This window comes from Rutilus rutilus, assembly GCF_951802725.1.
Source record: "Rutilus rutilus genome assembly, chromosome: 8".
NCBI classification, from domain to species: domain Eukaryota; kingdom Metazoa; phylum Chordata; class Actinopteri; order Cypriniformes; family Leuciscidae; genus Rutilus; species Rutilus rutilus.
This window is the reverse complement of record NC_140222.1, coordinates 43,470,057-43,482,357: the sequence shown is the minus strand read 5'-3', so window position 1 is coordinate 43,482,357 and position 12,301 is coordinate 43,470,057. Positions and strand designations below refer to the sequence as shown.

At 41.3% G+C, this 12,301-nt stretch overlaps 1 protein-coding gene across 2 annotated transcripts in view; it reads right to left on the bottom strand.

The window, feature by feature from the left end:
* Nucleotides 1-3,857: 3,857 nt before the first annotated feature.
* The window catches only part of ip6k1 (inositol hexakisphosphate kinase 1), a 49,550-nt gene continuing 41,106 nt past the window's right edge, over nucleotides 3,858-12,301 (bottom strand). For both annotated transcript variants that reach the window (XM_084416579.1, XM_084416578.1), the window contains exons 4-6: nucleotides 12,109-12,290; nucleotides 10,417-10,592; nucleotides 3,858-6,371 (exon numbers count right to left, since the gene is read on the bottom strand). In XM_084416579.1, the coding sequence (XP_084272705.1) occupies nucleotides 5,922-6,371; nucleotides 10,417-10,592; nucleotides 12,109-12,290 (808 nt within the window). In that variant the 3' untranslated portion in view covers nucleotides 3,858-5,921. The remainder of the gene's footprint in view (nucleotides 6,372-10,416; nucleotides 10,593-12,108; nucleotides 12,291-12,301) is intronic.

Here is a 12,301-nt window from a genome sequence, read left to right as displayed (position 1 = left end):
TTGTCAACTGTTACTGTCATCTATTACTATCACTGTCAACTGTCAACTGTCACTGTCAACTGTTACTGTCACCTGTTACTATCACTGTCAACTGTTACTGTCATTGTCAACTGTTACTGTCACCTGTTACTATCACTGTCAACTGTTACTGTCACTGTCAACTGTTACTGTCATTGTCAACTGTTACTGTCACCTGTTACTATAACTGTCAACTTTTACTGTCACTGTCAACTGTTACTGTCTTTGTCAACTGTTACTATAACTGTCATTGTCAACTGTTAATGTCATTGTCAACTGTTACTGTCGCTGTCAACTGTTACTGTCATTATCATCTGTTACTGTCACTGTCAACTGTTACTGTCACTGTCAACGCAACTGTTACTGTCATTGTCAACTGTTACTGTCATCTATTACTATCACTGTCAACTGTCAACTGTCACTGTCAACTGTTACTGTCACCTGTTACTATCACTGTCAACTGTTACTGTCATTGTCAACTGTTACTGTCACCTGTTACTATCACTGTCAACTATCACTGTCAACTGTTACTGTCATTGTCTACTGTTACTATCACTGTCAACTGTTACTGTCACTGTCAACTTTTACTGTAATTGTCAACTGTTACTATCACTGTCAACTGTTACTGTCACCTGTTACTATCACTGTCAACTGTTACTGTCACCTGTTACTATCACTGTCAACTGTTACTGTCACTGTCAACTGTTACTATCACCTGTTACTATCACTGTCAACTGTTACTGTCATTGTCAACTGTTACTGTCACCTGTTACTATCACTGTCAACTGTTACTGTCACTGTCAACTTTTACTGTCATTGTCAACTGTTACTATCACTGTCAACTGTTACTGTCACCTGTTACTATCACTGTCAAATGTTACTGTCACTGTCAACTGTTACTGTCACCTGTTACTGTCACCTGTTACTATCACTGTCAACTGTTACTGTTACTGTCACTGTCAACTGTTACTGTCATTGTCAACTGTTACTGTCACCTGTTACTATCACTGTCAACTGTTACTGTCACTGTCAACTGTTACTGTCATTGTCAACTGTTACTGTCACCTGTTACTATCACTGTCAACTTTTACTGTCACTGTCAACTGTTACTGTCACTGTCAACTGTTACTGTCATTGTCAACTGTTACTGTCAACTGTTACTGTCACTGTCAACTGTTACTGTCACTGTTATTGTCACCTGTTACTATCACTGTCAACTGTTACTGTCTTTGTCAACTGTTACTATAACTGTCATTGTCAACTGTTAATGTCATTGTCAACTGTTATTGTCGCTGTCAACTGTTACTGTCACTGTCAACGCAACTGTTACTGTCATTGTCAACTGTTACTGTCACTGTCACCTGTTACTGTCACTGTCAACTGTTACTGTCACTGTCAACTGTTACTGTCACTGTCAACTGTCACTGTCAACTGTTACTGTCACCTGTTACTGTCATTGTCAACTGTTACTGTCACCTGTTACTATCACTGTCAACTATCACTGTCAACTGTTACTGTCACCTGTTACTATCACTGTCAACTGTTACTGTCACCTGTTACTATCACTGTCAACTGTTACTGTCACCTGTTACTATCACTGTCAACTGTTACTGTCATTGTCAACTGTTACTGTCACCTGTTACTATCACTGTCAACTATCACTGTCAACTGTTACTGTCACCTGTTACTATCACTGTCAACTGTTACTGTCACCTGTTACTATCACTGTCAACTGTTACTGTCACCTGTTACTATCACTGTCAACTGTTACTGTCATTGTCAACTGTTACTGTCACCTGTTACTATCACTGTCAACTATCACTGTCAACTGTTACTGTCACCATCACTGTCAACTGTTACTGTCATTGTCAACTGTTACTGTCACCTGTTACTATCACTGTCAACTGTTACTGTCATTGTCTACTGTTACTGTCACTGTCAACTGTTACTGTCACCTGTTACTATCACTGTCAACTGTTACTGTCACTGTCAACTGTTACTATCACTGTCAACTGTTACTGTCATTGTCAACTGTTACTGTCACCTGTTACTATCACTGTCAACTTTTACTGTCATTGTCAACTGTTACTATCACTGTCAACTGTTACTGTCACTGTCAACTGTTACTGTCACTGTCAACGTCAGCTGTTACTGTCATTGTCAACTGTTACTATCACTGTCAACTGTTACTGTCACCTGTTACTATCACTGTCAACTGTTACTGTCACTGTCAACTGTTACTGTCACTGTCAACTGTTACTGTTATTGTCAACTGTTACTGTCACTGTCAACTGTTACTGTCATTGTCAACTGTCACTGTCAACTGTTACTGTCATTGTCAACTGTTACTGTCATTGTCAACTGTTACTGTCATTGTCAACTGTTACTGTCATTGTCAACTGTTACTGTCACTGTCAACTGTTACTGTCATTGTCAACTGTCAACTGTTACTGTCATTGTCAACTGTTACTGTCACTGTCAACTGTTACTGTCACTGTCATTGTCAACTGTTACTGTCAACTGTTACTGTTATTGTCAACTGTTACTGTCACTGTCAACTGTTACTGTCACTGTCAACTGTTACTGTCATTGTCAACTGTCAACTGTTACTGTCATTGTCAACTGTTACTGTCACTGTCAACTGTTACTGTCACTGTCATTGTCAACTGTTACTGTCACTGTCACTTTTAACTGTTACTGTCACTGTCAACTCTTACTGAACATCACTTTCAACTGTTACTGTCATTGTCAACTGTTACTATCAAATTTAAATTTAAACTATGTTCTTTGGTGGTTATGTTCATTGTTGTTGTTTCATTGTTATACTGTTACTGCTGGCTGCAATCTAAATTGCCCCTCGGGGATAATAAAGTTACCTTGAACTGTTACTGTCACTGTCAACTGTTACTGTCACTTTTAACTGTTACTGTCACTGTCAACTGTTACTGTTACTGTCACTGTCAACTATTAATATCACTGTCAACTGTTACTGTCACTGTTACTATCAAATTTAAATTTAAACTATGTTCTTTGGTGGTTATGTTCATTGTTGTGTTTCATTGTTGTTGTTTGATTGTTATACTGTTACTGCTGGCTGCAATCTAAATTGCCCCTCGGGGATAATAAAGTTACCTTGAACTGTTACTGTCACTGTCAACTGGTACTGTCACTTTTAACTGTTACTGTCAACTGTTACTGTTACTGTCACTGTCAACTTAATATCACTGTCAACTTTGTTTTGACAGATTTTTATTTTTTTTTACATTTGAAATTTGCTTTTAATATTATTTCAGTGTGTAGTTTACATCCACATGGACTTTTGCATGACCTTTAAATGATCTTTAAAGCAGATTCATGATAAAAAAAAAATGGTCTTGTCCTTAGTGTCCATGCTGAGAATTTTACACAAATCTTCTTTTCAGAAGTCTTTTAGAATAGTCACTACACATATGGCAGAAAAACGAAATATTAAATATTTGAGTCACTTAATCAGTGTATGTAGTGACAGTGTCAGTATGTAGTTGTCTGTAACAGTTGACAAACTTTTTGTTGCAATATCAAAATGGTGTTAAATGATTAAGCTTTGACACTAGCAAATACGTTACACTGATAAAATATATAAACTGTAACCAATAGTTGTTTTATTGAGAAAGCATACTGTTTTTACACCTTTTTGCTGATGTGAAATGTACCCTATGCTGGCTTGAAACTATTGGTTTTCCCTCAGGAAATGTTTTTAGTGAGTTTCATTATGTGGTTATTTTGCTTCGTAGAAATGATTGTTCTGCTTTTTTTGGTCAAATCAAAACAGCAACAAAATATTAAAGAGACAAGACAACTTTACTTAAATAAACAATTTATATCTCACATTCAAAGTTGTCATATAATTTTTTCTTAAAAAAATACCCATCCATGCAACAACAATAAAGATAAAAGGATCGTTTTCAGGATGAGGGGTAATAATATTCTTTCTTTTTATGCCATATCCACGAATCTGTGTTCCTCTCTCATGGTTCGGCACAAAAGAAAGGTTTAAATACACAAACCAGCTACACTTTAATCATGTTAGTAATGATGTATTCTAAATTGCTCATTTATTGTGAGAGAACACATCACATCACGCATGTGGCATTTGTTCTTCAAACGTTTCCCTTCAACGATTACAGAAATGACCTGATGTGCTGTGATGACTCTGTTAAACATTGATGTACGCGATACACTCCTGGACGTCCCAGTTATGGCTATTGACCAAAATCACACGTCTAAATACAGACACATCCCTACGGCACAACTCCGCATAGATGCCATGTTGATTTATAATTTACACACCACATGTGACCAAAGTCAATAAATGTAGGACAAGACGAACGAACGAACAGTTATTACAGTATATTTGCTCGACTGCTACTACAGGCGGATGTGATGTCTGTTTCCCAGAGAATGCAGAAAAGTGTCCATGTTTCAGCAAAAGGTTGACACTATAGTGCAATAAATGATTCATCTAGACAGAGAACATGCTGAACGTGTCATTCTCACGAGGACCGACCTAGGGACGAATCTTGCTACATTTGCTGATGGCAAATGGTCACTGTGTGTCGGTGTAGTTAAAAGACAACCCTTCAAAATGAATCCAAAACAAAAACAAAATGAAAAGACATGCTCTTGTAATGGTTTATAATAATTTACAGTGCAGATGTAACTAAAGCAAAGATAAGTTTCTTAATCAGCCGTCTGTTTTTCAGCAAACATATCGAAACAATAAATGAGGGAGAAGAAGCCAAACTTTTTTTGCTTAAATCATGAGGTGAGAAATTCATTTGCTCTTTTTTTCTGTAATCGAATCTTAATACCTTACACAATTTTGCTTTTCAATGTTTTAAGGATGTTTAAAAAATTTCGACAGATTAAGAAAATTATGTTTTTTGCAGTGAGGTTTTCTTCTGTACTGATAACCTCGTTGCTGACAGGGAAAGACTTTGTAACACAACTAAATTCAAGACTACAAATATACTATCCCAACAAATATGTAAAAACTGTAAAAACAAATTTAATGATTGCTCTAAATGTACAGAGTAAGATAGCTACCAAAAAAACATCACCTGACTGGTTAAATAGACGAACATAACTAAGCTGTCCATTCAACTATTGCCATAAGGCCAGATCCATCATCCTGTCATCAGAGAAGAGTGGTTTAAAACCAGCAACTCCTACAATAAAGCTTTAACCAGCGACTCTTGAGCTAAACGCCTCCCTTTAAAACTCCTGGAGAAATGCTGGGAACTACAGCTCATATTTCACCCCGAAAACACCACAAGAAAATAACATTACTGCATGAAGATATTTTTAAAACCAGTAAGATTTTGTTTGCATTGTGACATTATTTTCATAATTAATATTAATAAATGGAAAACAAAACCAGTGTTTCTGGAAGATTTGGGTAGAAATGCTCTCATGCTTAATTTATCATGAAAATAATAGCACAAAAAGCTTAAAGGTCCTAAAATAGGCTTCATGATTTCTTGTGAACTTTGGGTAAAATGTGACCTGGGCATTTCGTCTTGTGATTCACCACACACACACACACACACTCTCACACACACTTTAAGAGAGACCCTGACAGCGGACGTGCCCTGAGCTCCTTGGTTCATGACTGCAGTTCTTCAGCCGGTCACATGATGGCGATGAATCACACTGTCGAGGACAGCAGAGTCAAGAACCTGCCTCCGTTTCTGGTGGACATGAATCCCTCATGGCTCAAATACTAACTGAGAAACAGAAAACACACCTTTAGGTTTGCGTAATGTGCAATCTTTATAAACATCGTTGCTTTTCTAGGAAAATGTCAACAGTCTGGAGGGAGTAGCTTTGCGTGTCGGACCGCAACTGAAGGACCGACTGGTTGGCTACTGGTTCTCCTCGCGGATCTGCTGCAAAATGTTGACGAGGCTCTCGAGTCCGAGCACGTATCCGCGGTCCGGGCCGTCGTGGACGGTTTGGTCGTCCCGGAAACCCTTGAAGGTGCTGTGGGCGAAGTCTATCATGCGCACGTCCACACTCAGCGCCCGAGGCTTGTCCTGAGAGGCCTGGCTCTCCTCCGAGGCGTCCGCACACTCCGGGTCCTTGCCCTCGTAGATGATGAGCAGAGAGCTGGAGTAGAAGCGGTACGAGGCCTGGCGCTCCAGCACACTCTTCAGGCTGCACAGTTTGCTCAGGATGGGCTCAAAAAGGTCTTTGCGCAGCTGCGTCCCGTTGTGCATGAACTGAAAGAGTGCGTGTCGAAAGCCCTCGGTGGAAAGGCCCCGGCCGTAGTACTTGTTCCTGCATAGATAGTGACCCGTGTCCATCTGGTACACCTGCAGAATGAGCACAGGAGACAAGGACAGGTGGGTCAGGCTATCATAGTCAATGTGGCCTGTGATTCAGGAGATAGAAATCATGCGTTATATTCAGTCAAGGCTTCATTATACGGTCTTCCATTGGCTTTTGCCTTCAACCGCTGTGCTCTTTGGTCAGGCCAACGTTCTGGCCTTTATATGGGACTTTCTTTAACAAGAAAATATACAAAATGTTATTAATGAGAGAGTGCAAAAAGAATCCACCTTCCAAACCATGTCTTATAACTCAGATACACTTGGATAAACCTATATATACTGTATACAGTATATAAATGTATAAATGTATAGTCTACAAGCAAAAAGGGAACAGAAGCCGAGTCTGTATTAAAACCTGAATCAATATTGGCTTGCCTTTTCAGAGGTTTGGAAGGATTTCAAGCAACACAGAGACTGCTTTAATCTTACTTAACTGGTGAGACATTTATTGAACCGACAGATAGACATATTCATCATCATGTTTGACCTTATCAGACTAGCAATCAACAGTGTCAACTTTTGTCACATCATTTATTTAAAAACGTCAATGTTTCCAATAAGTCAGAACGACAGCATTAGATACGGCAGCTGCTCGGATGACATCTTTCTTTGATATTTCAATTGCATTTGTCACGTACAGACAGCGTTATCAAAACGATCCTCGTTCACAACCGATCCGTGAAAATGACTGAAAACGCTGTGTTATTCATGTCAGGCCAGTAGATGGCGATGTCACTTTGTAATGAAACACTACGCGTCTATAGACTGAACATGTAATACGCATGACATCACCGTTTTCACAAATTCATGTTTTTGCAGTTTACACGGAGAAGATAGCGGCATCAGTTTCAAAACCTTGCACACTGAAACCCGTTTTCAAAAGTTGCCGTTTTCAGGCCCCCAAAACGCCACTGTCGTGCAAATGAACAGACAAAACGCATAAAAAGTTTTCCATTTTTTATTTGACACAGTGTGGTGTAATCAGACCCTAAATCAAATATCACATGCTCTCTAAAGAACCAGCGTTGGTCCTCATAGGTCGATCAGTAACTGTTCTTCAGCTGGGTCAGATGCTTCAGTCTGACTGTTCGACATACATATTCATATTTACAAATTACTACAGTGACATGTGCTCTCCAGCTTCTGTGCCATCTTGAGATTCAAACTGTACGAGTACCATGACTCAATGTGTCAACTACTAGAGTTTAATCCCGAACTAATTCAAATCAGCACCACTGCATTGTCTTAAAACCCCATTAACATTTCCCGTTAACTAAACGCAACAATTATTGCTATATTATTGCATTAGGGTAGAAGCCATACTGAATTTTACATGGATGAAAATGAGGCTGTGAGGGACAGACTTTCACACCAATAGATCGTATTTTTTGTTTTCCGAAACACGGACTTAATTTGTTGCAATGTTGCATTTTCTTGGTTCGGTTCGCTTTCACAAGGAAACCTTTTCAAAGCGCACCAAACTGTGTTCACGCAAGTCACATGTGAGTACAACTGTCTTCTTATTGGTCAGAGTTTCCTCTGCGTCAATCATATTCTTGATGGATGACAAGTTCGCTTCTTGAGCTTATTGTGGCTTTATTTGTAACTGTCGAGACACACGCAAACACTATACGAATGTATGCTGTTATTATATACTACTTGTATATTAATACTGCAGCAAATTCAAACACGCTCTCTCTGGATCTCCCAGCGCTGTCTGGTGGTTAACAGTGAAGAAATACGCCAACACTATACGAGTGTTATAAGCAGCTAGAGCTGGAATCAAGGCTTCTTCGGGACAGAGAAGAGCATACACACAACGTTTTAAAGGAGAACTCCGGTCAATTTTAACATTGAGCTCATTTTTTTGTACATTTGTAGTGCTGTCAGTACAGAGAACAACGACAAATATCGGTGTTGCCTACACCGAGTTATCCTCTTTTTAAAATTTGCACCCTGTTGACTTCGATGGGGCAAGTTTTAAACCTGCTTTTAGGCTCTTAACATCCTTGATGTGTCATTACAAGTGCACAGGTCATGTGAGTGATTCCTTCGGAGTGAACGCGGGTGAATCTGACTGCAGTAGATGTGAAAGATATGAATAAAAATGATGTTTATTCAGCCAGCGCACATACCTCGGTACTAAACCTATGCGCATGAACTCGACAATCGACTACTGTGGACTTCGACCGAAAACAGGATGTAAATACAGGTATGTGCGCTGGCTGAATAAACATCATTTTTATTCATATCTTTCACATCTACTGCAGTCAGATTCACCCGCGTTCACTCCGAAGGAATCACTCACATGACCTGTGCACTTGTAATGACACATCAAGGATGTTAAGAGGCTAAAAGCAGGTTTAAAACTTGCCCCATTGAAGTCAACAGGGTGCAAATTTTAAAAAGAGGATAACACGGTGTAGGCAACCCCGATTTTTGTCATTGTTCTCTGTAATGACAGCACTCCAAATGTACAAAAAAATGAGCTCAATGTTAAAATTGACCGGAGTTCTCCTTTAAGATGAAGAGGTGCTCTTTTGCTTTTCAGCTGTGATAACTAATGTGCTCACTCACAGAATCAGGCACTACTGCTATTTATAAAGTGCATTTTCCATTTGAATTGATTCGTTGGTCCGTTAGGTTGGATTGCTTTCACACCTTGAGTCAACCGTCCCAGAGTTCATTTGCAATTGGTCCGAGAACACCTTGATCAGGCGATCTCAGAGCGCTTGCCTTGTTCATATGCCTAAACAAACCGAACCAAGGAAGAAAACACACCAGGATTCGGAACAAACTCTCAGGTGTGAGAGCACCCTTACACTCTTTACAGTGGCATGTGCTGTATAAAGCTCCAAGATCACATCTGTCAAAACAGACACACACACACACACTCCTAATGTGACACGTGTCGGGTCAGAGCCGTACACACCTGCATGCCACACACACACACACTCCTAATGTGACACGCGTGTCGGGTCAGAGCCGTACACACCTGCATGCCACACACACACACACACACTCCTAATGTGACACGTGTCGGGTCAGAGCCGTATGCACCTGCATGCCACACACACACACTCCTAATGTGACACGCGTGTCGGGTCAGAGCCGTACACACCTGCATGCCACACACACACACACACACACACTCTTAATGTGACACGCGTGTCGGGTCAGAGCCGTATGCACCTGCATGCCACACACACACACTCCTAGGGCCCTATTTTAACAATCTGAAACAAGTATCAAGCGCAAGTAACTTTGTGGGCGGGTCTTGGCGCTGTTGCTATTATACCGGCGGGATAGTAGCTTCATTATTCATAGGTGTGGTTTGGGCGTAACGTGAAATAAACCAATCAGAGCCTCATCTCACATTCCCTTTAAGAGCAGGTGCACTTGTTCCATGGCGGATTGCTATTATAACGGCGGATTTGCCAGGAGCGGTTCACAGCCGAGGAGACCGACGTTCTCGTCAGGGCCGTAAAACACAGAGAAGTGACATTGGGGATGGAGAAACACACACAGATTAGCTTCGGTTACACAGGCGTATAATAATTTGGGTAAATGTGTAAGCTAGATTTATGCCTATTTTTTCACATCTTCATGGACACCACAATGATTTCCATCGTGTGTTAATATTTTTCCTTGTAATTATGTACGATTTGCAAAAATGGCAACTGCTGCGTCTGTGTGTAGATGAGATAAGCAAACTGTATGCGCGTTGTGCACACGCTACATTGATTATGGCCAAGCATGCGCCCTTAAAATAGCACCTGAACGACCCACTGACTTTAGACTAGGTTTCTCCTGGTCAGTGTCGGAATTGTTTTCTGAAACTGCAAAATAGCACCAGGAGCGCAAGTTCATTCCCTAATTTACCGACGTGCGTCTGTGGAGGGAAAAGTCCGCTGTGCGTCGGGTGCAAAATAGGAATGATACATGCGTCGGTGTACAAAGTCATTTGCGCTGGGTGCAAGATAGGGCCCCTAATGTGACACGTGTGTCGGGTCAGAGCCGTACGCACCTGCATGCCACACACACGCACTCCTAGCGTGGCAGACGTGCTCTGCTCGCACTTCTTCATCTGGCGGGCGGCCTTCTCCTCGGAGGCGTCGTCCCCGTGCTGCCGCGTGCCCATCTTCAGGTCCAGGATACAGGGGCAGCTGAAGTGGTGGACCACGTTCTCCAGCAGCAGGAACTCTGGAGGAGGCTCAGGTCAAGGAGCGTGACAGGGGAAACACACACACATGCACACAGTGGGTTTACCACGGCCCGTCTGAATACTCCATTCTGATTGGCTGGAATGTGTGTTTTAAATAGTTTAGCTCTGGATTGTGTTTCCCATCATTCCATTAACAATATTCTGCTTCTCTCAGAAACTAGTTCTCTCCTTTTAGCACCCGATCTGAATCACTGGTGATTAATGATGATTTCTGGAGCATTTCAAATGAGTGTCAGAAAGAGATGAGCATCTGCTTCCTACAGCTCAGCTTGAGGAAATGAAGAGGGCCGTGGCAGAAAGCTGTTTTTACAGCACGTTCCTCCTTCTCTTTGATGCTTCTGCTGTGCGCAGAAAACGTACTGTTTTGGGATAACGTTTGCCTATTCACTAGTTCACACTTACAAATAAGTCAGATAGAATAAATGCGTATTTGGCGTGCTGTCCGAGGAGAGGGCTCCGGGCTCGGTATTCGGCCCGAACCCAGAGTACTCCCCCCGTATTCCTGGCTGTGAAAGAACAAGCCAAGGGTGAGGAGTCGGGGTGGTGGAGGGATGCTGAAACTGTCAAGGAAGTTAGGTGAGTTGACAGAGTGAATATATATATGCTTCCTCTCATGCTGATAGGGTAGACATGGTAATTGTTTGATGAGATGATTGATAGATTGGTTGATTGATTGATTATTTGAACGTGCTCCTCCCGAACTTTGTCTATAAAACATCATTTGTTTGCCTAATGTTGGGGGGGGGGAGGATGATGTCACAGTCATAGACAATGCACCTCATTGATGATTTTTAGTGTTGATGCATGGAGTTTCGTGTTCATTGAATGCAACAGTTTACATAGAAATGATTTTGACATGAATTCGCTTAGATTTGTGAATAAACCCAGAGACAGACTTGTTCCTGTCTGTCGGTGTGGCGGTACAGTGGTCAACAGGAGAGTCGAGAGTTTCCTTCATGGCCATCAATGGGGGAAATCAGGCACAAAACAAAGTCTCAAATGTTTCCAAGCAGCTCATGTCCTAAATGTTTAAACTAGCAGATACTTTGACCTCATTTACAAAGTGCTAATTTAAAATATAATGCAGAAGGAATGTACGACGCCCCTAAAGGGACCTTTATGGTATATTATAAAAATATACAGACTTTCACGTGCTCACAAGATACGTTTCTCAAGAGCACGTGACCGTCTGTATATTTTTATTTTTGCAAAGGTCCCTTTAGGGGCTCCGTAGGAATGAATGAAGGCAAACCAGCTGTAGAGGATTAGAACATGATTTACACTGATAGATAAATAGGTTCATGGTTCACAGAGGTCCTACTTTAAAGTAAAGTATTAAACCTAAATAAAGCTTTTCAAAACACCTCCCTGTAAAGAGCAGTTTCACACCGGCCCTTTCATTACTCCTCTGCCAATGGAAACACAGTACTTTTATTGATCAACTTCATACTTCATACGAATGGAGAGCTGTAAGTGTAGTTGGTGTGAGGATACTGTAGAGCCTCCTGTCCTTGGACTCGGAGCGCATGCGGCTGAGCTGCTGTCGGTGGCAGCGCAGACTCCAGGGGTTGTGGCTGATCTTCTCGGAGCTCAGGCCACTGTTGCTGTCCAGCATCTGGAACGGCACATCCGAATGCATCTGGAGATCCAGAAGAGGACTCTTCAACTCCTGCAGACTGCACACACA